This window comes from Rhineura floridana, chromosome 4 (genome assembly GCF_030035675.1).
Source record: "Rhineura floridana isolate rRhiFlo1 chromosome 4, rRhiFlo1.hap2, whole genome shotgun sequence".
NCBI classification, from domain to species: Eukaryota; Metazoa; Chordata; class Lepidosauria; order Squamata; family Rhineuridae; genus Rhineura; species Rhineura floridana.
The window spans coordinates 159,128,803-159,155,456 of record NC_084483.1 but is presented as its reverse complement, the minus strand read 5'-3'; the positions used below and the strand labels follow the sequence as shown (position 1 = coordinate 159,155,456).

The 26,654-nt window shown below is 41.3% G+C and overlaps 1 protein-coding gene across 3 annotated transcripts in view; it reads right to left on the bottom strand.

The window, feature by feature from the left end:
• Positions 1 to 26,654, bottom strand: part of BABAM2 (BRISC and BRCA1 A complex member 2) — a 227,782-nt gene that overhangs the window by 31,173 nt on the left and 169,955 nt on the right. For 2 of the 3 annotated variants that reach the window (XM_061624941.1, XM_061624940.1), the window contains exon 11: positions 3,127 to 3,280. In XM_061624941.1, coding sequence (XP_061480925.1) covers positions 3,127 to 3,280 — 154 coding nt within the window. Of the gene's footprint in view, positions 1 to 1,548; positions 2,607 to 3,126; positions 3,281 to 26,654 lie in introns of those variants that run through there. The other variant, XM_061624939.1, reaches the window with a different exon arrangement.

Here is a 26,654-nt window from a genome sequence, read left to right as displayed (position 1 = left end):
ATTACTAGTAATATATCCTATGTGACAAGAGATTTTGTGGGTGTTTATGAATTTTTATGGGGAAAAAATCAGGACAGCCTAAAAAGATATTTTTAGTTTCTTAAATAATTCCAAAAATTACTTTACAGCCTAAAGACAGATACTTGAATGTCTATAACGCGGCAAAACAAAATAAACCCAGCTTCTGAATATGAGGGTTAACAAGTATTAATGTCTTTTTATTTCCCTAATAGCATAATCCTATCCATGCCTGCTTGGAAGTAAATTCTGTTACTCTCAATGGGGTTTAGTGTGCATGGGATTACTCTGTGTATAGCCTTACTGTCTTAAATTCTGGCCAAGAATAGTCCTGTTGGATCAGATCAAGGGTCCATCTAGTCCAGAATCTATTCCTGTTTCCAACAGTGGCCAGACTGATGCTTCTGGGGAACCCACCTATGGGCATGAAGGTAACAACCATCCCCTGATGTCCGATCCCAACCTCTGATAAGTAGTTTAGACCCCACATCGTTATTTAAGCCTACTGCTGTACATGAGCTGCTTTGTCAGTCTAGTGGCCAGGGCAAAGTGACAGGAAATAGTGAAAAAGGAGGGAATGAAATATGATCAGTCCCAAGCTTTTATGAAGTCTCATCCAGACTTCTGAAGAAAATGTGAAGGCAGTTGATTTTAACTTGCTCTTTAAAAAAGAAAAAAACTTTCTTGTAATAAGAATTTTCAATGACCTCTGAATTGTTTCACTACATTTCCTGTCTATACTATCCAATATTTTTTGTGGGATACAATAATGATTTATAACTTTTCCTCTTGATCTTCTGAGCAATACCTGTACAAGTACCCTGGAAGGGCAACATAATATGAACACACCCAACCAAGACAATAAAAGGAAAGCATGTCTCAACTGGCAGCTCCTCCCATGTTGGATCAATGACTTTAAAAATTCCCACTGTAGTATATCATCTACCATAAAAGTAGGTACTGTTTGACACTTCTGTATTTTACAAGTAGGGCTCTCAACCACACCAAACCTTTGGGTGTAATTATGTTGCTTTTAAGCAACTTACCAGTGTAGATCATTATAAAAAAGTTAACATACTACACTACTGTACTCCTATGCAAGTTTTTTAAAAAAAATAAATGGCATATTCCAGTGACTGTCCAATAATAAAAAAACTGAATAATCAACCAGTCTGGTTCAGAAACTTGTCACTTTCAGTGGTGAAGCAAATGCAGGTGCACAGTTCCCTTCACAGCTGTAGTAGTTTCACAGATTCAAGGCTTTCATCTTAAATTGACAGCTTTTGTTTAAACCAACAAGGAATTTTATTCACCCCAGGATGCTTTCAGATTTCCATGTGCTTACACTGAATGGTAATCTATACCTTCTGATAATGAATAGATCACATGCTTCAAAATAAAACAAAACATGAGGTGGAAAGAGCCCTAACTATCTAAAAGCTGTTTTACTAGTCATCTTTTTTATTCTTGGATTAACTGACTGTTTTCATAAAACTCATTAATCATATCATTGATCAGAGACTTTTTAATGTATTGACTTTACACAATGATTCAATGTCAGTATATTAATCAGTTAATCAGACCTTCCAACTGATTACCCGAATGATGCTTTTTGCTATAATTCAAAGAATGATTAGACCTACATATACTTCAGTAGTTTAATGTCTCCTTTGTTTAGCTGAAAACATCACCTCTTAACTGATTTTCACAACCTGAACCACATATCTTCATTTTTGAAGCACTTCAGTAGTTACATGCACTACTTCCCCTTTTCTCCGTACTAAATCATTCCAAGTTTGCCACAAAGTCTGATATGCTGTACTAGTTTATTTTTGTAGTTTGGTAATCTCTAAAGTTGCTGTTTCAACATTTTTGCAATTTGACAAGCCTATGTAAAGCACCTTTACAAATGTTTCCATCCTGCTGACATTTGCTGCCTCATTTTGTTTCCCATTTTTCTGGGTTTCTGAAGTCACTTTATTTTACTGAAAGTACTTTGGCCCTTGATGTAAAGCGAAGCAAAACAAAGCAAAGCGCTGCTTTGCAATGACCTTGGGCAATGTAGATTTGCTCAACACCACCATAATAAAACAGATAAATACTGTTGTATAGTCCCACTACAGTAGAAAAAAACAGTCAAAAGTAACAATTACATGCCAGGTTGAGCTAGTGGAGGTGGCTTTGGACGTGGTGTAGAGAACCCCAAGGCTTTAGTTTTGGGGAATTTCAACATACATGCTGAAGCAACCTTATCTGTAGCTGCTCAGGATTTCATGGCTATGACGACAACCATGGGTCTACCTCAGTTTACATCTGGCACAAAGCATATGCGGGACACACTTTATTGCTTTGTTCTAATTTAGGGATTGGGATCTGTGGACAGGGAAGCTGATAAAGACTACTGCTGTGGACAGATCACTCTCTAATCAGGTTTGGGCTACATGCTGCAGGGACTGGTCTGATCCTCTGCAAGGGACTGGACTGATCCTCTGCCACTGAAGATGTAAGGATCCAGATAGCTTCCTAATGTCCCTGGGAGAATTTCATGCAGATTTGGCCAGTGCTCCTGCTGAGGCCCTTGTTGATTCCTGGAATTGGGAGATGACAGGCTATCAATTTGATCATTTTTAAACATCTGCAGCCAAATCACAGTCATGATGGCCCCTTGATATTCCAAGGACCTGAGGGCAATTAAACAGCAGGGTCAACAACTAGAGCACTTGAGGTGAATATGACCAAACAAAGATTAAAATCCATTTCATGACCTATTCTGTGGTGGTGATGGCAGTCTGTGCAATGCCAGTCAACAGAGCTTTTTAAATTGGCAAGGGGCCTTTGAATGCAATTGGCTTTGCATTCAAAGAGGGGAGCTGATAGATCTTGCATTATGGAGGAAAGGAGACAGGTACTGTGATTTGGGGTGAGGGAGAAGTCTGAAGGGAAGAAAGTGAAAGGAACTGTGTGTTTGGGCATGTAAGAAAGGAGCTTAGGCTTCATTCTCCCCACTTTCCCTTAATGAAATCTGACAGGCACTCAGCTAGTTCAAACAGAAGGAACTAAATATGTAGTATGCTGCACAACTACCGCTTAGAAAGAGGTATGACTTACTTTGCTCTTTTGGCCATCTCATTGCCATCCCATCGTGGACTATAGGGATAATTTTTCTGGGCCTGGGAATAGAGCTCTCCACTGTTAGTGAAGTGATATACAGACTGAAACGTCAAAGTTGGCTGGTCCCGAGGAAAGTACAATGGCAGGTCAACTACAAAGAAAGAAAAAAGATGACAGGTTAGAGGTTTTTATCTTTCTCACGTTCCAATCAGATAGACACTTAGTCAATGCTCATTGTGTTCCTAATATACACAGATTAATACATAGCTGTGTTTAAAAATATTCATTTTTAAATGATTATTCATGTTCTGCCGAGACGGATTATACAAAATGAGGTACACAGAACAATATTTTTTCCTGGATAGTCATATAAATTTGAAATATTTTGAACACTACCAAACAATGCATGCACAGAGCAAAATACATTATGTGGTGATTATTTATTAAGATGTGGTGACCTTGTGGGTTGCTCTAAAAAAGGTAGGCCTTCAGACAGATGGGCAACCCATTCTACAGATCCGTACCGAGGAACTGAATGGTCTGGCTGAAGTACCTACAGTGACATCCTCTATGAGGCAAGTGAATCAAACCAATCCTACAATGTTGTTTTTCAATTCCAACCCCAGGAGACTTAATCCATAGGTTTTACGTATTCTCTTCAATTTTGTGCTATGCAGTCTTGTCTTTGCTGCTTCTTTTCTCACAATAAGAAGAGAAGAGTAGTAGTGGTGGGAGACTCCTACTGCGTGGGACTGACACCGAAGTATGCCAAGAAGATCCATGGACTCGCCAGGTATGCTGCCTCCCTGGAGGACAGATTAGAGATATGATGGAAGGGTTGCCATTGCTCATAAAACCCACTGACAGATATCCCTTTCTTCTCATCCATGTGGGAATGAATGATACTGGCAAGTGGAGCTATGACGAAATCACATCAGACTTTGAAGCTCTGGGAAGGAAACTCAAGGACTTTGGGGCCCAGATAGTTTTCTCATCCATCCTTCTGGTACTTGGAGGAGGAGTGGAAAGGGAAAGAAAAATACTCCATGTGAATGACTGGCTACGAAGGTGATGCCAATGATTTTACAGGAAGCAAAAGCTGAGGGTAGCTATATGCATACCCTGGACTTCAGGAAAGCCGATTTTAATAAACTCAGAACAATGGTAAGTAAGGTTCTGTGGCAAGCAACCCTAATGAGAAAAGGAGTTCAAGATGGGTGAGATTTTCTAAAAGAGGAAATTCTAAAGGCAAAATGGCAAACAATTCTGTTAAGGAAAAAAGGGGGAAGACAGCAAAAGAAGCCAATGTGGCTTCACAGAAAGCTTGTTGTTGTTGTTATGTGCCTTCAAGTCGATTACGACTGACCCTATGAATCAGTGACCTCCAATAGCATCTGTTATGAACCACCCTGTTCAGATCTTGTAAGTTCAGGTCTGTGGCTTCCTTTATGGAATCAATCCATCTCTTAATGCTATTGGAGGTTGCTGATTCATAGGGTCGCCGTAAGTCGCAATCGACTTGAAGGCACATAACAACAATAAGAACCTCCCTAGTAGACTGTGGAAATGCTGTGGATAAAATATATCTTGACTTCAGCAAAGCTTTTGACAAAGTGTCCCATGATATTCTGATTAGCAAGCTGGCTAAATGTGGGCTGGATGGAACAACTATCAGGTGATCCACAGTTGGCTCCAGAATCGTACTCAAAGAGTGCTTATCAATGGTTCCTTCTGAAACTGAGGGAAAGTAATGAGCGGGTTACTGCAGGGCTCGGTCCTAGGCCCAGTTCTCTTCAACGTTTTTATTAATGACTTGGATGAGGCAGTGCAGGGAATGCTTATCAAATATGCTGATGATACAAAACTAGGAGGGATGCTAATACCTGGAAGACAGAAACAAAATTCCAAGGATTTTTGATAGGCAGGAACATTGGGCTGAAAACAACAGAATGAAATTTAACAAGGATAAATGCGAAGTTCTACACCTAGGAAAAAGAAACCAAATGCACAGTTATAAGATTGGGGATACTACACAATACTACATAAGAGAAGGATCTTGGAATTGTTGTTGATCACAAGTTGAACATGAGCCAACAGTGTGATGCTGTTGCAAAAAAGGCAAATGCTATTTTAGGCTGCATTAACAAAAGTATACTTTTCAAATTGCGCGAAGTATTGGTTCCCCTTTATTCGGTACTGGTTAGGCTTCACCTTGAGTACTGTGTCCAGTTCTGGACATCACACTTTAAGAAGGATGCAGACAAACTGGAATGGGTTCAGAGGAGAGCAACAAGGATGATCAGGGCACTGGAAACAAAGCCCTACGAGGAGAGACTGAAAGAACTGGGCATGTTTAGCCTTGAGAATAGAAGACTGAGGGGACATATGACAGCACTCTTCAAGTACTTGAAAAGTTGCAACACAGAGGAGGGCCAGGATCTCTTCTTGATCCCGGAGTGCAGGACACGGAATAATGAGTTCAAGTTGCAGGAAGCCAGATTTCAACTGAACATCAGGAAAAACTTCCTGACTGTTAGAGCAGTACGACAATGGAACCAATTACCTAGGGAGGTGCTGGGCTCTCCCAACACTGGAGGCATTCAAGAGCAGCTGGACAGCCATCTGTTGGGTGTGCTTTGATTTGGATTCCAGCATTGAGCAGGGGGTTGGACTTGATGGACTTATAGGCCCCTTCCAACTCTATGATTCTATGACTTCTGTCAGGTATTGCAACTGTTCTTGGTGCAATACATCTAAGCCATGCTTGTGTGCTAATGCAATAGTCTAAGTTAGCTCAGGATGTTGGTACATGATATTGTTTCCATGTAGCTTTGCTTGAACTTATATGACTAATCTTCCACAATGATTATTTAGCTAAAATGACCCAGGGAACAGACCACTCAAGGTTTTTTTTAAAGGAACAATGAAAACAGCCCATTTTGTTTCATTTTCTTCTGAATGTGTTTTCCTAAGATGTGTCTAGTGTGGCCTGAAACCTTCCAATTTTACACAACTAAATTTTTTCACTAAACCAAATAGCCACTTAATTCTATACTGACATTGTGGCTTCTATAGCTTAATTTCTAAGCTCATCAGTGTAATAATGTTTTGTTTGTGATAAATTAAAGTTTCCTTTCACTGAGAGAACTAAAATTGCTTGGTAAGCCTTAGGTCAGGGGAATCTTTGGCTTTAGTGCCAAATTAGGCATGGCAGGGATTCTGTTTTAGCCTACAAGGCCCTTTTCTCCACACCATGCCCACTATCAGGTGGGGGCTGGTCAACCTGTAGCTGCAAAGGAACAATTGGGAGTCTTAGAGTACACAAGTGGGGCTTGCATTTGGCACCTTTTAAATTTGGCACCAAATACAAGCCCAGCTCAGCTTGGCTCCACTTGGGAACTTCTGACTGGAGCTTCCAACTGGAGCTCCCGAGTGAAGCCAATCCCTCTGGAACGTGTGCGCTGCGGAGGTAGTATGGACTGGGAATATTGCCAAGGGCTGGATAGAAAAAACAGGCCCAAACTTCTCCACCCTTGTGGTAGACCTTAATTTTAATACAGCAGGTGGTGTCTCATCTATTGTACCCCTGGGAGAAGCTTTTGGGGGGGACACAAGGTAATGATGTCACGGGAATCCCTCTTGTAAGAGTATGCTTATACGTACAATGCACTGGATATAACCCAATATATTTAAGAGGAAGTACAATATCTAACATTAATGCAACCAGGTCTGTCTCAGGTTAGAACATTCAAAAAGTAGGTAAGATTAAATACTTCTAACATAAAATTGACAGGCTGTGAAGTCATATATCAGTAAGCAAGCTATTTGCCTAAGAAGCATTATTCTTAGTTTCTAAGAATCAAAAGTTCTGTTATGTTCTGTGAGGTCAATGTAAACCACTAAGACTAGGCCTCAGTTTTTGAGGTTAGAGTTTACTTTGTTGTTTGTACTTTGTAGTTAAATTTCATTTTCTTTATGTGTTTTGTTGTTTTTTTAAATTACTTTTTCTCAAGTATCAGTTTTGTTTAAAAGAAAAGCCAAATAGCTTTGTGTAACTGGTATAAAGCAATGAGAGAGGATAATAAAACTTCAGTGAAGAAAGTTAACACTATCTGCTATATTAGTTTCATTTGCCTTTTTACTGAAGACTGTCTCCTATTATCTTGATTTTTAAAACTTCTGACTTACTGAAAAAGGCAGTAATAGCATTTTTACTCTTATAAAGTAAGCCAAAAGCTTTGTTTAAAGAGCAAAGTATATAGCGTTGAAGTCATGTTTAAAAGCATAATAGAGACATGACTGTCAATTCAGAGAAGCTTTCATTTGCTGTGATTAGTGTTTCAGCGATTGCTGTACCCCCCCACCCCAAGTAGGACTGTTTCAAAAGAAAAGGGAAGAAAAGGGTTCTAGTTAACTACAACTCAGGATTCAATTATGATCAGTTATTGAATCAATGTCCCCAATTAAGCTGACCCCCCCCAGTGCCTTCTTAACTTTCTTGCCCATAGTACCTTTGCATTTCCAGCAACCTGCTCGGGTTAACAAACATCTTCTCCTGACCCTAGGCTTCCTGTGAATATTTCTCCTATTAACCCCAGCTGATTTCTGGTTTCTTTCAGAAGTTTTCCCAAATTCATGAAAACCTAACTCCCTCCAAGAGGAAAACTCACCCCACCCAAAACACAAAGATCAATATAAATACACAATATAACTATAATTGAAAACTTTCACTCAAGCAGTGGTCTTGAAATGTAGCCAGTCATTATTCTAGAGATAGGTGTGCATTTATTTAATAAATAAATAAATATAAATAAATTTAAATATAAATTTATAAATATAAATAAATAAATATAAATAAATTTATTTATTACACTTGTATCCCACCTTCCCTTCAAAGAGTCCAGGGTGGCTTATATAGCTCCTTTCCCCTGCCCACAACATTATCTTCACAACAACCCATAGGTCAGCATGTAGACTCAGGCCCAAGACCACATAATCACATTCATGGCTCAGGAGGGAGCTGAACCTGATTCGTCCCAGTTTTAGTTAAACACTCAGTACACCACACTGGTTCTCATACAGCCATTTAAAAACAATCTAAATTTAGGAACCGAGGGAGTGAGACCATTGGTCTACCTCGCTCAATATTGTCTACACTGACTGGTAGTGTCTCTCCAGGATTTGAGACAGGGAGTCTTCCCCAGCCCTATCTGGAGATGCCAGGGATTGAACCAGGGACCTTCTGCATGCAAAGCAGCTGCGCTAACCACTAAGCTACAGCCATTCCCCTAGACCTTCATCACTGGAAAGCCCAACAGGATATGGAGAGGGAAAGGAAAACGGCAAGAGGGAAAGAATATGCATAGGCACCATTTATTATTTATTAATTAAAAATATTTATCATTCTCCCTTCAAGTGAAGGTCCTGGGGCAGAAATACCCACAGTTTTAAAATGAAGCAATAAAATTAAAAGAACTAAATACCAGATTCCAATTATAAATTAAATCAGCAGCAATTACAAAAATTCAGTTAGCCAATATACTTCACCCCTCCCAAAAAGCCTGGGTCCAGAGGTGCATCTTCACCTGCCAATGTAATGAATGCAATTGCAGTTGAACTTACATAGGGTTTGTTGTCAGTTGAGGTGAATAATAGGTAGCTAAGCCAAAGGCTTAACAGGAGAAGTATGAGGGATTTGAACAAATAGCCCAAGATAGCATTATGTGGGATTCCAGGAGGGAGTTCAGGGCACAAGGAAGAAAGGGCAGAGGTCTAAGGGAATGGCTGTAACTTAGTGGTTAGCGCAGCTGCTTTGCATGAGAGAGCAGGACACTTGAGCAGTAGAGGCAACAGAGTTGGAGGAACAAAAGTGATGGGGAGGAACTGGACAGGGAATAAGGCCAGAAGATAGGATGGAAGCAAGGCTGTGAAGAGCTTTAGAGGTAAGAGCAAGGAGTTTTTATAACAGATGTGAGGAAGAAGCTGGGAAACCAATGTAGAGAACTGAGGAGAGGCCTCATTTGAAGAGAACAATGAGCAGAGTTACCTCTAGAGATGAGAGGACTGAGCTGTGCCAAGGGAAGGCCAAATAGAAGGTTGCATTAGTCAAGGCAGTAGATGACCAGAACATGAACCCTGAGTTTTAGCTAGGAGGGCAAAGAGAGATTTTGCCATATAGAAGTGACATGATTTGGCAATAGAATAGGGAAAGCAAAGATAAACCGAGGCTTCTATGTAGAATTCAGTCTTACTGGTGATCACAGATCAGATGAAGAAACAGCTCTAACAGTGATAAAAATGCTGACACCAGTTTGTGTAAATATTACAGTCAGCTGACTACATGCCAAAGATTGCAAGAATTTGACTTAAGTGAGCAACTTAACCATGCTTAAGTTTGTTAGATAAAAACACTGCGTTGGCATTCATGTCCAATGCTGCAAATACTATTTCCAAACAAGTTGACTCATAGGTACCTTGATGCTATGTCTGCAGACAATAGATGGATGACTCATGTCTGTAAATTCCTGGAAGTGCCAACAGACCCCTTGCTTAGTCATCTTTTTAAGGGATGCTGAGTTCATGAGCTCTGTAAGCCATAATAAAGGGCTCTAGCTGTATACCAGCTTTTTAAAAAAAATTCTGAATAGCACACATTAAAATTCTAAAAATAACTTCATACATATGAGTCACTTCAGCTAACAGGTTTATACCACTTCTGTTGTTAAACAGTGATATATGGTCACCATACTAAAAAGAAAAATGAAAAATTTGTCAATGGAAGACATAAGATTCCTTTGACCTCAAGAAATATTTGGGGAATATTCCCTATAAGTATTACAAGTCACAAAGCTTTCCAACAGTTGATTTTAGGAAGTTTGACCCCGACTCCCTCTGCATTGGTGTAGGGAACCTCTACTCCACAAGTCTAATTAGGCCCACCAGACCTTCCCATTTGGCCAAGCCATGCCCACTTGATGCCATGCTATTTAGTTATCCATCCATCTAATTTGAATAATTCCTTTAGGGCTGAGAATGTTAGAAGCCTACTTAGTATATTGGAAACACAGATTATGAAGCAGGCAACACACCAAGAAATTCAGTCAATGAGGCACACACTGACGCAGATGGCTCTAAGGAATGCCCCACACTGACATTACTTTGCTTGAACCAAATCCAGAACTATATTGCAGGAGAAGCAATGTGCATGCAGCACATTACAAAAAATAAAATACAGAAATAACCAAAAAGGTCTGCATAGGAAACTCTGTGGAACATTGCTACTGAGCAAATAAAACCAAAAGAAATGCATGGGAGGAATGTAGGGGTCCAGCATGTTAATAATTGTCTAACTGTAATTGATCCAACAATGCAATGCTTTCCATAACAATAGCTCTATTCATATTTTCAACCTCCTTCTATAGACTGGGCTTGTCTCCCATGTTTATAAATCCTAAGAAAAAAGATAAGGTAACTTTATTAAAGGCAAATATATAATAAGATCATAAAAATACAGAAGAAGTTTGGCTCTATCTTTCCCTTCAATCTATATTTGACAAAGTCCCACCCATTAGATCAGTCACCTATTAACTCAGAAGCATATTGCTGTACAGCAAACAAACAGTTCAAAATATAACCAAAGAGTTCAATATGCTTTTGTACTATGGAAAGAGGTTGGTAGCCCAATCTTAAAAATGTTTACTTGGAACTATGTTTCACGGGGCTTGCTTCTCAGAAAGTATGTTTAAAAAAGTTATCCAGATATACATAATGGAACATAGCTATCATAAAAGTACATTCTAGAATACTGTAACGTAAAAGGTTTGGGGGGCCTTAATAATCCTTACACACGTTTAGGGAGCTAATGATCCTATACATGTTTTGAAGAACACAATGAGCCTGATACTGTTACCTTTCCTCAGACGTACACTTTACATAACTTGTATTTAATTCCAACTTTCAGAAGTTTAATTTCTGAGACACTGCATGCTATGGAACTTGACTTCAGAAAGATGGGGCACAGAGAAAAGGCCCTTGGAGACACCTGCCCTACACTTTGAAACAGCGTAAGATTGAATAACATACAAAAAGAAAAAAGTTATGTACTCCCTTATGAAAATTCTACTGTATTTCTCAGATTACGCCCCTACCATGAACAGCTGCTCAGCAACCCCTACTAACACTACTCAAGATTTCAAATCAGATATTCTCTCTTAAATTGGGAAAGAGGTCACATATCTCAAGAACCAGTATGCAGTAGTCCAATGCCAAATGCTGGATCCTGGGTTTCTGAATGAAACATAGTGAGCTAGAGCGCGCAACTTTCTTCAATACTGACTTTACCCCTGGCCTGGGAAATTTTTAAATCTGAACTGGAGGATTGTAAGGCTTTGGAAGTTGCTGTCTCAGGAGACACATCTCTACCTCTTTGCATATTTTTAGGCAACAGATCAAGATGCTACTATTCAATAGCTGGCTTCTTTTGAGTGGTTTTTATGCTTCTGTTGCTGCTGCTTTTATGGATTTGTTTATTTGATTGTTTTATTGGTTGCTTTTACTGATTGTTGCTTATTGTGGTTTTACACTTACCCTATATGATATGAATTGTCAGTTGCTTAGATGTTCCAAGCAAGTACAGAAAGGATAAATGTATTTAAATAAATAAATAAATAAAACAATGATGACACTGGGTAAAACCAATGTTTCAATTAGTTGTTTTATAGTTCTAAAATCACAAAGTGTAAAATTCTAATTATAACCTGATTTTTCAGTAGATGAGTAATAAATGTTTTTATTAACATAGGAATCTTCCACTTGCATATTCATACATTATATAAGGAGATCAGCAAATATTTTGAAGTGGGTTCTCTCCTGTCCAGGTACATATAGCAGCAGCAAAGAAATGCTGGGGGTTACCTATATTTATTTATTATTTTATATCCTGCCCTTCCTCCCAGCAGGTCTACATGAGATTAGCCTGTGAAGTCATGCTGTCCTTTCCCTCACATACAAAAGGCATCTTTCACTTGAAGACACTAGTGGAAATATTCTGTACATATGGGGTTGCATTCAATTAAGTCCTACTCACAGTGGATCCATTAAATTAATAAACCAAAGTTAATCATGTTTATTAACTTCAATGGCTCTGTTCTGAGTAGGACTGGCATTGAATACTACCCTAAACTATCACAGGTGATGAAACTGCAGCACAATCCTAGGGAAGTTTTACTCAGAAGTAAGTTTCACTGAGTAAAATCTCTCTACTAAGCATTTAGGACTGCAGTGTTCAAGATGACAGAAATAAGGGTAAAAGGAATCTGTATGCCTTTATTAATGTAATTTTCTTGCATACCATAGTGCAGAAGATTTGCATATTTGTGCATGACCATTACATATGTGGGCAATTACCTATCAAACCACAACCCTTCCAACATCGGTCTGACCAAATTCCTTTCTTATATTTAAATTTCTTGGCAGAGCACCTGGTGGAAACTTAAGGAGGTACTTGAAAGAACAATAATTGTGAGGTTCTATACTTCATGTGAGAGCCAGTGTGGTGTAGTGGTTAAGGTGTTGGACTATGACCTGGGAGACCAGGGTTTGAATCCTCTCACAGCCATGAAGCTCACTGGGTGACCTTGGGCCCGTCACTGCCTCTCAGCCTCAGAGGAAGGCAATGGTAAAACAACCTCTGAATACTGCTCACCATGAAAACCCTATTTGTAGGGTCGCCATAAGTCGAGCCGCCCCCCTGGCTTGAGAGGCCGCCGGACCAAGTGAGCAAAGAAAGCAAGGTGGGCAGGTAAGCAGGCAAGCAGCTTGCTTGTCTTCGTTGCTGCTGCTGCTGCCGGCGGGACAGGCCGCTTCTGTACAAATAGGCCCGGGCTCGGCTGGTGGCACCTTGAGCCTTTTGCCCTAGGAGTCCTCCACGAGGAGCGGTGGCGGCCATGGTGGCGGAGACCAAGATCATCTACCATCTGAACGACCAGGAGACGCTGTACCCGGTGAAGCTGCCCATCCCGGCTGAGCAGGTGACGCTGGGCGACTTCAAGGCGCTCCTCAACCGGCCCAACTACAAGTTCTACTTCAAGTCTATGGACGATGATTTCGGGGAAGAATCCGATGATGTTGGTGAGCGAATCCTTTACAACAGCTGCTCAATGTTTGAGGACTAAAATTCTTGAAGTCTGATTTGGAGACTTACGCCTGTGGGTGAGAAACCCACTCTGCTGGTCAGATGATTGTTAATCTAATAGAGTGGCTAGGTGGGTTAATGGGTCTATCAGGGGCCCATCGACTGGTGAATGGGCCAGGAAGATCCTTTTGTCATTGAAACTCTTCAGGAGAGCCTCCCCCCCCCTCTTGGGGCCGAGGAGAGGCTTGTGTTTTGAGTTGTGTCTGAGAAAGGCTGGGAACTGGAGGTAGGAAGAGAGACTGGCTCTCTGCACCATGGCTTTGGGATGCCTCCTGTAACCCTGATGGAAAAACTGGATATTGGACTACTGATGACTTGAACCCCTACATCCTAAGCTCAGGTTGGAATTTGTGTAAATAAACAAACCATATTTCACTGTGAATTTTTTGCAAGGCACTTTGAGGGTAAAGTTGCTTGCCTCTGTAGCAGTCTTGATGCCCCAGCCACATCTACTGTAGTCTCCAATGAGGTGTCCAGTGCAATGTCTGCTGCAACTTCTTGGGAATGGTTTCAGTTGATGCGGCCTGATGACGTAGACAAGGTGCTTGCGATGACGCGGCCAGCAACATGTCCTCTCGACTCTTGCCCTTCTTGGGTTATTAAAGGTTGCCGAGGTGGTTTGACCGAGTGGATCCAGGGTGTGGTCAATGCATCATTGCAGGAGGGAGTGGTCCCAGCTGCCTTGAAAGAGGCTGTGATCCATCGGCTCCTGACAAAGCCCACCCTGGACCCATTGGTCTGTGACAATTACCGACCAGTTGCAAATACCACCTTTTTAGGGAAGGTGATTGGAAGGGTTGAGAGGCACAGCAATTGCAAGTACTCTTGGATTAAAGTGGAAATTTATTGTGTGTATTGCCCCAGGGTACGATCTTGACCCCTATGCTGTTTAACATCTATATGAAGCCCTTGGGAGCAGTCATCAGGATATTTGGGGTGAGGTGTCAGCAATACGCTGATGATACCCAGCTCTATTGCTATGTAACATTTGAATCAGGAGAGGCCGTGCAAGCCCTGGACTGCTGCCTGGATTCGGTGGTGGGCTGGATGAGGGCCAATAAACTGAGTCTGAATCCTAGCAAGATGGAGGCACTGTGGATTTGTGGTTCCCGAGTTCAGATAATTGTTCAGTTGCCTGCTTTGGATGGGGTTGTACTCCCTCTGAAAGAGCAGGTCCGTAGTCTGAGGGTGCTCCTGGATCCATCTTTGTTGCTAGAGGCCCAGGTGACCTCACTGGCTAGGAGTGCCCTTTACCAGCTGCAGCTGGTTCAAAATGCTGCCAAAAGACTGTACACTGGGACAGGGTATCACCAACATGTCACCCCGCTGCTGAAAGAATTGCACTGGCTGCACATTTGCTACTGGACCAAGTCCAAGTTCTAGTTTTGGTGTAGAAAGCCCTATACAGCTTGGGACCAGGATACCTGAAAGACCATCTTATCCCTTATATACCCAGTCGATCACTGCTCTCTGCAGGTGCGGGCCTCCTGTAGATACCATCTTATCAGGAGGTCCGTTCTGCACAATATAGGAAGTGGACCTTTAGTGTGGCAGCACCTACCCTGTGGAATTCCCTTCCCTTAAATACTAGATAGGCGCCATCTCTGTTACCTTTTCGGCACCTATTGAAGACCTTCCTCTTTCAAAAAGCCTTTGAAGTTGAGACCTTGTCCCAGTCTGCTTCTGTGTTGGAATTGCTTTTTTAAAAAAACAATATGTTTTTCAACATTTTTTAAAAGATGTCTTCAAAGCATTTTTAAAGAAGGTTTTTAAAGTTGTTTTGTTTTAATGTATTTTAAAGTCTGTTTTTATGATGTTTTAAAGCGTTTTTAGTGCTTTTGTTTGTCACCCTGGGCTCCTGCTGGGAGGAAGGGCGGGATGTAAATCAAATAATAAATAAATAAATAGATGGATGACAGACAGATCTGTACTGCAGCCTACTCCTCGTCTTGTTTTCACAGAAAGCATGGAACTTCTCCATTTTCTGCTACCAGTCATATAATCAATTTGATTCCTATATTGACCATTTGGTGATGTCCACGTGTACAGTCATCATTCTGGTTGCTCAAAAAATGTGTTTGGAAAAAACAAGCCCTTCTTGGGTTATTAAAGTTTGCTGAGGGGGTCTGACCAAGTGGATCCAGGGTGTGGTCAATCATTATTGCAGGAGAGAGTGGTTCCAGCCACCTTGAGAGAGGTGGTGATCCAACCACTCCTGAAAAAGCCCACCCTGGACCCATTGGTTTGTGACAACTACCATCCGGTTGCAAATACCTCCTTCTTGGGGAAGGTGATTGAGAGGGTTGTGGTGCAGCAATTGCAAGTACAGATTATCTTGACCCATCCCAGTCTGGGTTCAGGCCTGGTTATGGGACTGAATCGGCCTTGGTCGCCCTGATGGATGACCTTTATCAGGAGAAGGACAGGGGGAGTGCGACCCTGTTATTCTTACTTGATCTCTCAGCAGCTTTTGATACCATTGACCATGGTATCCTTCTGGGCCAACTTGGTGAGATGGGTATTGGAGGTACTGTTTTACAGTGGTTCCGATCCTATCTCCAGGGTCACTCTCAGAGAATAGCATTGGGTAACTGTCTTTCAGCCCCCTGGCAGTTGTGTTGTGGGGTGCCACAGGGTACCATCTTGTCCCCCATGCTGTTTAACATCTATAGGAAGCCCTTGGGAGCAGTCATCAGGGGATTTGGGGCGAGGTGTCAGCAGTATGCTGATGATATCCAGATCACTTTCTCTGTAACATCTGAATCAGGAGAGGCCGTGCAAGCTCTGGACTGCTACCTGGAATCGGTGGTGGGCTGTATGAGGGCCAATAAACTGAGTCTGAATCCTAGCAAGACGGAGGCACTGTGGATTTGTGGTTCCCGAGTTTGGATAACTCATCAGTTGCCTGCTTTGGATGGGATTGTACTTCCTCTGAAAGAGCAGGTCTGTAGTCTGGGGGTGCTTCTGGATCCATCTTTGTCGCTAGAGGCCCAGGTGACCTCTGTGGCCAGGAGTGCCTTTTACCAGCTTTGGCTGGTAAGATAGCTGCGGCCGTTTCTGGACTGGGATAGCCTGACCACTGTTGTCCACGCACTAGTAACCTCCAGTAATTACTGTAATGCACTCTATGTGGGGCAGCCCTTGAGGTTGGTCAGGAAGCTGCGGCTGGTGCAAAATGTGGCAGCGAGACTACTCACTGGGGCAGGGTATCGTCAACATGTCACCCTGCTGCTGAAAGAATTGCAGTGGCTGCCCATTTGCTACCGGGCCAAGTTCAAGGTTCTAGTTTTGGTGTACAAAGCCCTATACAGCTTGGGACCAGGATAACTGAAAGACCGTCTTACTCCTTATATATCCAGTCGATCACTGCGCTCTGCAGGTGAGGGGCTCCTGCAGATACCATCTTATCAGGAGGTTCGTTCTGCACAATATAGGAAGCGGACCTTTAGTGTGGCGGCACCTACCCTGTGGAATTCCCTCCCCTTGAATATTAGGCAGGTGCCATCTCTGCTATCTTTTCGGCACCTTTTGAAGACCTTCCTCTTTCAACAAGCCTTTTAAGTTGAGACTTATCCCAGTCTGCTTTTGTGTTAGAATTGCTTGTTAATATGTTTTTTTAAATAATGTTTTTAACCCTTTTAAAAATGTTTTTAATGTTGTTTTGTTTTAATGTATTTTAAGGTCTGTTTTTATGATGTTTTAAAGTGTTTTTAGCGCTTCTGTTTGCCGCCCTGGGCTCCTCCTGGGAGGAAGGGCGGGATATCAATCAATCAATCAATCAATCAATCAACAAATTATTGGCTTTGCAGAATTCAGTAAGGCTTTCTCTTGCTTCATTTCTATTTCCTATGCCCAATTTCCCCACAATTTCTAGTTCTTCTCTGTTCCCTACTTTTGCAATCCAGTGCCCCATGATTATCAGAACATCTTGTTTTGCTGTGTGATCAATTTCTTCCTGTACTTCTGCGTAAAATCTCTCCAATTCCTCCTTTTTTGTGTTTGCCATTGGAGCATAGACTTGGAAGATAGTTATGTTAATAGGTTTCCCGTTTAATCTCATTGATATCACTCGCTCAGATCTTTGTGTTATAGCTCCTAATTGCTTTTGCTGCATCACTTCTCACTATTAAAGCAACCCCATTTCTTCTTAATTTCTCATTTCCTGCATAAAATATTTTGTAGTTGCCTGATTGAAAGTGTCCCATTCCTGTGCATTTTAATTCACTCACATCAAGTATTGTAATGTTGACACGTTCCATTTCTTGTTTGACAATTTCTAACTTTCCCTAGTTCATGCTTCTCACATTCCACATTCCTATTGTGTACATTGTACAGCTCCGGACTCTCACATCTGTGCGCATCAGCCTCTGGGCTTCCATTCGGCTTTTACCCAGTAGCATCATTAGTCACAGCTCTACTTGTACTTGTCTGTTGTTCTTCCCCAGTAGCTCATTGAGTGCCATCTCATCGTCCAGCACTATCTCGTGTTGCATTTTGGATACTCTGTTCATAGGGTTTTCTTGGTAAGAGGTATTCAGAGGTGGTTTACCATTGCCTTCCTCCGAGTCTGTTTGCATCTTAGTCTGGTGTCTCAGCTTTGACCATTCCGCCTTGGGTAACCCTGCTAGGAGTCTATCCTCTTGTTCTAGACTCCTGAAGGCATTGTTCTGAGCTTCTTCAGCACTCTCAAACCCCCTCACCACATTAAGGTGTGCATCCTAGAGGAGGCAATCATGGTTAGGATAGGTGAAATTGGCCATAGGGGAGGAGAAGGGGGGGCTGCAGTGGGCAGGGGAGGAGCAAGATGAAAGAGGGGATCCGGAGAAGGAGAGACAGCAGGAGAGGAGAATGGGAAGGGGATAGGCAGATATGATCATATGCATGCTTACTGAGTTCAGTGGGATTTACTTCCGTGCAATCATGCTTGGGATAGGTAAAACTGTCCATGGGGGAGGAGAACGGGGGAGGGGGGAGGAGAACGGGGGAGGGGGGAGGAGAACGGGGGAGGAGAACGGGGGAGGGGGGAGGAGAACGGGGGAGGGGATTGGAAGAGGAGGGGTGGTAGGCACAAAGGAAAGGGGAGGGAAGGGGCAAGAGGGAGGAGATAGGAGGGAGGAGGAGGGCCGGGCAGGTTTAATCGTTTGTATGCTTTTTGAGTTCAATGGGATATAAAACTGTACAATCATGCTTAGGATAGGTGAAACTGACCTGAGGGAGGGGATGGAGGGGGAAGGGTAACGGCAAGGAGGAAGGTGGAGGGAAGAGGGAGGGGTGGAGATTGGGTGGGTGGGCACTGGGAAGAGGGAAAGCCTCTTTTTTTTCCAAAAGGAAAACATTGTGAACAATATCTGTTTTTCAGAGTTCCCTCCACCTTTTTATTCTACAGAAGGCACATGTAGTCTCTCATCCAAATTTCAACCAAAGCTGTCCCTGGCCACATCCACACCAGACATTTATTTCACTTTAGACCATCATGGCTTCCCCCAAAGAATCCTGGGAAGTGTAGTCTGTGAAGGATGCTGAGAGTTGCTAGAAGATGCCCTATTCCCCTAACAGAGATACAATCCCCAGAGGAGGGGCTGACTGTTAAACCACTCCGGCCATTAGAGCTCTGTCAGGGGAATAAGAGTCTCCTAACAACTTTCAGCACCTTTCACAAACTACACTTCTTTAGGGGAAGCCATGACTATTTAAAGTGGAATAAAGATCTGGCGTGGGTGTGGCCACCTGATTAGCCAAGCCAAACAGCTGTGAGTCTGGGTTTTAAAACACTGACTGTTGGTTCTTACTGAGCATGCCCATGCTTATTTTTGACTCCAATGTTAAATATCTTAAATTAATTAAAAATCAGCTAGGCATTTTTTAAACTTTTAAACTGCAGAAAATGAAGGTCAGAGTATGCGGCAAGGTCATTAATAGGATTACAGGTAGTCTGTGAACATGGCTGATTTTTCATTAATTTCAACAAATTATGTGACCATTGACAGAAAAAAGGCCAACAGGGGTTTGGAATTTCTTCTCTTGTTTTACACTTTGAACTCTCGATTCTCTCTGAGTGTTTTGTGTATTGCCATGAAAACTTAGAGGGTTGTTAAGCAAGCATTTCTGAGTTCAGGACTTAAAGTTTTGTAAGGTTTGTTTTGAAATGAGCTGATGGGAAGCAGTAGAATGGCATGAGGGGTATTTTCAATTTAACATTGCCAAATGCGAAAAATCCATGCTGGCTATAGTATATAGGAAAGAAGGGAGTAAAGAACATTCCATTAAGGCTAACTGGGAAATATAGGTCAGCCAAATGTAATTACCTAGATTGGAATTTGGCCAGGACTTTAGGGCTAAAATCTTACTAACAAAAGGAACATTGTAATATTTTTAAATGCACACTGACCAACCAGATGCTGGATCTAGTATATTTTGGCTATGAACAGCTGTCTATTGTGCTTTACCTGCTCATATATTTCATATCATAATTAAGCTTTCAACAATTTCTGTCCCTAGTTATTCTGCATGCAGGACGAAAATATAGGAGAGGAAACTAGTTCACTATGCAGCTGGATAAAACAAAGTGATGATCCAATGCCTGGTAAATAAAAGGGGGGGAAAGAAATGAAATATGCTGATCAGTTTGGACCTTTAGGGACAAATGAGTGCTGATGCATACTCAAATGGCATATATATACTGGAAATTCAGCATAACAAAGCAATAACGGAAGTTCTAAGCTGCACTGTCTCCCAACTGACTCCAAACTGATCACCGAATGATAGCGCTGAATTGCTAAGCCTAATGGATTCTAGGGCTGACGTTTCTCTGTGGGAAGATGCACTGGCAGGAAGATCATTTTCCTGGGATATGGGCATGCTTTAACTCCAGGTACACAGGGTGCCAACCTTTTTGCTTTTGAAGAGACTAGCTCAAGCAGGGAGCACCTGGAGTATAATTCCACTTCCTCTAAACCTGACCAAGTTGCTACTCTCTTTCTCCTGTTTTTGTAGAGTTGGGACACATCAGAGTTGAAGGCAGCTAGCAGAGACTGTAAGTACTCACTTCCTGAAGTAATTTTTCCCTATGAGGAGCAGCGACCCTCAGGAACTATCTGTACTACTTGCCCAGATGTATGCTGTTCCTCAGAGGATGCATCAGAAGTGATTTGTGCAGTTTGCTGGGACAGGGAAAAAATTCATTCTGCCCAAGTAGATCCTGAAGCAGGATAAATCGGCAGCAACTCAAATTCACTTTTGCTGCGTGGGGGGGAGGGAGACAGGGAGGAGAAAATGCATTAAAATGCCAAGGGGCTTTTTCTTTAACAGTTGGGGACCAAAGATGGTGCAGCCATGCCATTTTTGATTTGTAGAGAAGATGGCCCCCACTCCTTTATTGTTAAGCTTCTTCCCCTCCCCCCAGTGCATAGGCTCTTGGAAAAGGGTTCAGTGTTGTTGGCTGAAGTTCCACATGGGTCCCACTTCTTGACCACCAGATCAAGTACTGGTCTAGTATTCTCTCTCTCTCAGTATGTGTGTGTTAGTGCAGAGTTTCTTAACTCTTTGTTTAGTTATTTATCATAAACTTGACAGTATAGATTTAAAGAACTCTATACAGATGCTTCTACAAGCAGCTTTCAGTGCAAGTCAAATGTTTGCTTTCCACATTTTGAACAATTGTTGAATACAACAAAAGTATGTTTCACTTGCTCTGAGTGGTCTAATGCAGCTACAAAACCTGTAGTCCTCTGAACATCCAAGTTCCACTGAACACCCAAGCCCCACTGAACACAGTGGGATTTACTTCTGAGTAAATAAATCATAAGACTATCAGCAAGAAAAAGTTGCACTCAAATGTAGCCAGAGTAGCAAATTCTTTACTATATCATAAGAGTCTCGGCAACTAGCCTGAACAAGAAACCTGAAAGTGCACTTAAAGGAACAATCCACCTTATCCTCTAATAAGGACCTTGGGAGTTTACTATGTATGAGAAACAGGCTTAGTCTTAATGGCTCGTACTTTATCTTCCTTTGAGTTCTCAAGGCCTTTCCCCTAATTCCCAGTTCTTAGTTTTGTTTCTCCTGCATAAGTTGCTATAGCAACCCTTCCTAACAGTGATTACACTGGCACCAATATATATTTCACTACATAGTTCTAATTATGCCAACATGAGCCATTTAGAAACCTACACTGAAACCCAAAAGGACATGCAGCACCAGTTATGAAAGTTTGTGTTTTTTGTCTTTTAATAGAACACAGTGTCCCTTGGTGTTGAAACAGGATTGTATTATTGGTGAAACTACAACTGTGGGAGTCACATCCTCTAGACGTAGATGAGTACTGAGAAGGATGCTAAGGAACAAAGTGGATGGATGCTTTCTGGCTCCAAATGCAACTGTGGAAGACCGCTATACTGTAGTTTGACAGTGTAACTGGCAACAGGGAAGTAAATTAAAATTTATGGCAGAAGTCCATTATATTGGGACAGTCATTAGGTTGTCAAGACTCAAATGGCAAACCAGAGATAAACACGAAATTATTCCATGACTTCTACTATAGTGCTGGTACACTTTTTTTGCACAACAACATCATGCAGTTTTAGTGTCTTGTCTTAAGGATTTTACAGATTATATTGTTATTTTTTTTCTTTTGAAATGGTCTGCAGTTTGGTTGCATGTTGCCTTGAGTATCTGCAAGAAAGGTAACTCAGAAAATTTAAAAATAAAATGGGAGTAAGTGAGCAGAGAAAGGCTACTGAAACATTTTAGGCAGTTACTGGGGTCAAGTGTTTTAGGCTGAATCAGCCCAAAGACGTCTCAGATCAGCAAAGACTAGGCAAGGGAAGAAAACTGTTCCAGCCAATGCACCACTGTGGAAGAGGAGCAATGACAATAGAAAACCTGCACTACAGTAGAGATCATGAAGCCATTTAGTGTGTATCTCTGATTTGCCATTTGTGTATGACAGTCTTTTCCCTTGTCTCTTGCAACATTTGCTTAGTTTAGAAGGTTCCTTCTATAAAGAAAATAAGAATATGGCACACATACTCCACACGCTTATTTCTTTTACAACACAAAATCCATCCCCATGTCTTCAGACAGTATTTGTCTGCTAGGACAAGGACTTTGGGCAGACCAAGAGAATTCCCTCTCTCTCCTTCCCCCACACCATCCCTAAATTTGCTTTGAAGAGTTGCGAGAAAACCCAGAACAGACTTAGGGAACGTACAGGGGGAGAGGAAAGGGAAGCTCTGTTTGGCAGTCACAAGCCCTTGCACTAGTGGAAGCATTTTGTTGGATAGTGTCCTTTGACATATTTTGTTGAATAGTGCCCTTTTCCCCCCTGTCAGCATTTATTAATCATGATTTCACAGGAATCCAACATTTAAGCTAAGTTTATAAATACCAGTCTTTTAAGGCACTGGATTCAAATGCAGTCATCCAAAAAGGTCCCAGGTTCAATCCCTGGCATCTCCAGGAAAGACTGGGAAAGGCTCCTGACTGAAGCCCTGGAAAGCCTCTGCCAGTCAGTGCAGACAATACTGAGTTACATGGACCAATGGTTTGACTTGGTATAAGGCAGCTTTCTAGGTTCCTAGGTTTGTTCTGGTGTTGCTAAGACCTTTTTCTTAGAGGGCAATTCTAATCTGGACCAAATTTACTTTTTGTCCAAGTAACTGACCTACCAAATGTAGTATTAATTCCATTTTCTGCAGAAACCCCAAATAATATATTCATAAAAGTGTCTAAGGAAATACTATCATTATAGCATCTGAACAAATGTACCTAAGTGCCATTTTCAGTCCTCTCCCTTAGTTGTGTGGCATGAAGAAAGCTACTAGGAAAATAATTGCCATTCAATCAATTTGTTAAAGTGCTTTCCATTTCCATTTCCAAGCAGATGAAACAATAGTAATATACAAAATATATGTGTCCATCACAATGCTAATTAGATAAATGTTAATGCCTGTATCCATCTCCACAAGAATCTTTGCCTTCAATATAGCACCAAGATAAAATATTTCAACAAAAATGCATCATTATTATAAGCTCTTTGCAGTTCATACTCATTCAAGATTCAACAGACTGATAGCAACCACCTAGTAATGAACAATTCAGTCATAGAAACTTTTTTAAGGGGTACTCTTGTTAAAAAGTAACATTGTACCTACAGTAACGTTTTCATAGAACTGTTAAAAGATTCAGATCAGCAATGCGATGAACTAAAATTTACATTTTGGAATCTGACAAAACCTTCAAGTAAACCCGTACATAAGAACATATTCGTATTCAGGAACACAAGTCAAACTCATTCATCAAAATATCAACCACTAAACGTAACAGAAACTGAACATAGCCAAACATTTAGGTTCTTTGATACCCTTGACTCAAGCACTTTTTTTAAACATAAAAAGTTATAGAATAGTGAAAACACCTATTTGTTCACAGAATGCAAACACTAGAACTGTCTCCTTATCTTTTTTGATCTGACAATTACGTGCTCTGCCCATATCTCAAGGATGCCAGATTCTAGCAGATTTCACTTACTGCACTGATTTCCTCACTTTGCAAGTATTTATTTATTTTAAATCTACTCTCTCCCTCCCACCCCCACTATATATATGGGCTCCCTTTGGGAGGAAGGGCAGGATATATATATAGTAATAATAAAAATAATTTTAAAAAATAATAATTTTAATATAAATAATTTCTCATTTGAAAATTGAAATGTTTCGTTGGAACATTACATTTATGTTGACAAAAAATTACATAACACCTGGAAATCTCAGAGGAAGACTTCAGTTTTGCCTTGACACAACACAGCAATGGATCAAAAACATGTACATTGGGTTATATATCTGACTAGGCCACACTCAGAACTGACCCACAGAAATCACTGGACTGATGTTGATCATGGCTAACTTGAAGTGTACTCTGAATATGACTTAGTTGGATAGAACCCAATAACTGTATTTTGTGTTTTCCACAGACAAGCAAAACAAAAATTAGATAAAATACAATGTTTTTCTCCATAAATGTTGGTAACACTTCATGTGCTACTAAACATTTTACATTGAAATTCACATCTTAGAGATGAAAGCCAACATCAAATCACATCACTTAGGAATGAAGTATATGTTGAGTGCTTTCTTTGCAATATCCTTTAATACATGGAATGGTTTACCCTAGTTTATTCAACAAAGCTAGTGATGCAACAACTAGCATGTGTAAGTTACTGTGTAAACTCTAAAGCTGTACAATTAACTGACAGTGACAAGCTATTCAATTGTAAAAATGTTTCTTAAGAGCTTTAAAATTAATTAGAATGAAAGCTCAAAATATTATTTTACATTTAAAACCCTTGGTTACTGAAGAATGAATTTTGACTTTCATGAAGCATGGAAATTTAAATTTTAATGAGAAAATATTACAGGTTCTTTCTGACTTTAAATGTTTGAATTTTAAGCAAGCTTAAAATACAATCTAGATTATAAAAAAAAAAAAACCCAACAGAGAACAAAGAACCAACCAACCAACCATGTAGCTTGAGGAAAATGAATAAGTATATCAAATCCTTCAAAATTGCTCCATGGAAAAACAGACGTTCCAATCAAATGTAACTAACTACAGTTTGCCTACATATGAGAACAAGCAGCGACAAGACTTTGTTTGCCATTTTGTCCAAATGCAGCAAACTACTGTTTGTGCAAATCATAGTTTTCTTCAACATGAAATAGAAAGAGGTATTCAACTAAGTAATTGTGCGAGTGGAATGACTTCTGCTTGTGCAATGGGACTTTCCCGTTCCTCCTCCCGCATGCACCCTGCACCATCCCCAAATCTGATTTGTACGGTTGGGGGAAACCTCAGAATAGATTTAGGGGACGAGTGGGGGAGGGGGAGAACATTCTGTTGCGCAAGGAGAAATCCTTGCACCGCCAGAATGTTTCCCTTCATTCATTGGCGATCACTCGTAGCAGAGTAACATTGTCTTCCAGGGTAAGGTCTTTAACAATGGGTCCGTAAGTGACTGTGGAGGCCAATTCTGGATCCACACAGCCTCCCACAGTGAGGACATAGGTTTCCAGATGGAAAATGGTCACAATGAGGATTTGCTTGATGTGCCTTCCGATTAGCTCGTTTGTCCCTTTCGCCCTGTACTCGTGCTTGTTCAAAGTCCACAGCACCTTTGATAATGGCAGACCTCCAATTGGGAAGTTCATGGGCGAAGACTTCCCAGTTGTCAATGTTCATGTTACATTTTTTTAGAATCGCTTTGAGAACATCTTTAAACCTCTTTTGCTGTCCACCGATATTCCGTTTTCCACCCTTAAGTTGGGCGTAAAGTAGCTGTTTTGGAAGACAGTGATCAGGCATTCGAACAACATGGCCGGTCCAGCGAAGCTGATGTTGGAGGATCATTGTTTCAACACTGGTGGTCTTTGCTTCTTCCAATACGCTAACATTAGTCCTCCTATTTTCCCAAGTAATTTGCAGAATTTTCCGGAGGCAGTGTTGGTGGAATCTTTCAAGAAGTTGGGAGTGGTGTTTATAGATGGTCCATGTTTCACAGGCGTACAGTTAAGGTCGGTAGTACAATGGCTTTGTAAATAAGTATTTTGGTCTCCCTGCGAATATCCCGATCCACTTCATTCGGGAGAATGTAGCACTAACAGAGCTCAGACGATGCTGAATTTCAGCGTCGATGTCAGCTTTTACAGAGAGATGGCTGCCAAGATAAGAAAAGTGATCGACATTCTCCAGTGTCGCACCATTAAGCTGGATTGATGGCGCTACAGAGGGATTGGTTCGCACTTGCTGATGAAGCACTTTGGGTTTTTTGATATTAAGCGAGAGGCCAAGCTTCTCATATGCTTCTGCAAAGACTTTAGGATAGTTTGAAGATCTTCCTCAATGTGCGGAGACTACATTATCATTGGCATATTGAAGTTCTATGACAGAGGTTGTAATTATCTTACTTTTTGCTTTCAGCCTACTGAGATTAAAAAGCTTTCCATCTGTTCGTGTCAGGCCCAGGATGCGACTCAGGAACCAGACCAGAGGTTGTAGTTAATTCGTGTTTTATTAGAGTAATGTCCAACAAAGACTGCGCTTTCTCATGAAGCAATACAGGGATACAGGTCCTGCGACATTGGGAGAAAGTTGACAGAGCAAGGGGCTGCTTCCCGCCTGTTCTTTAAGAAGGGGCTAAACGGGCGCGCAACCTTTCGCTCCTCCTTAACTCCCCCTCAGGTACTGCCCGCCTTCCCCCCCTTCTCTCCTGTCTTTTCAACCGTCTGCGTGTGCGTGGTGAGGGGGGAGGCATCACCTCCTCTTCTTCTGAAGTGTCCGA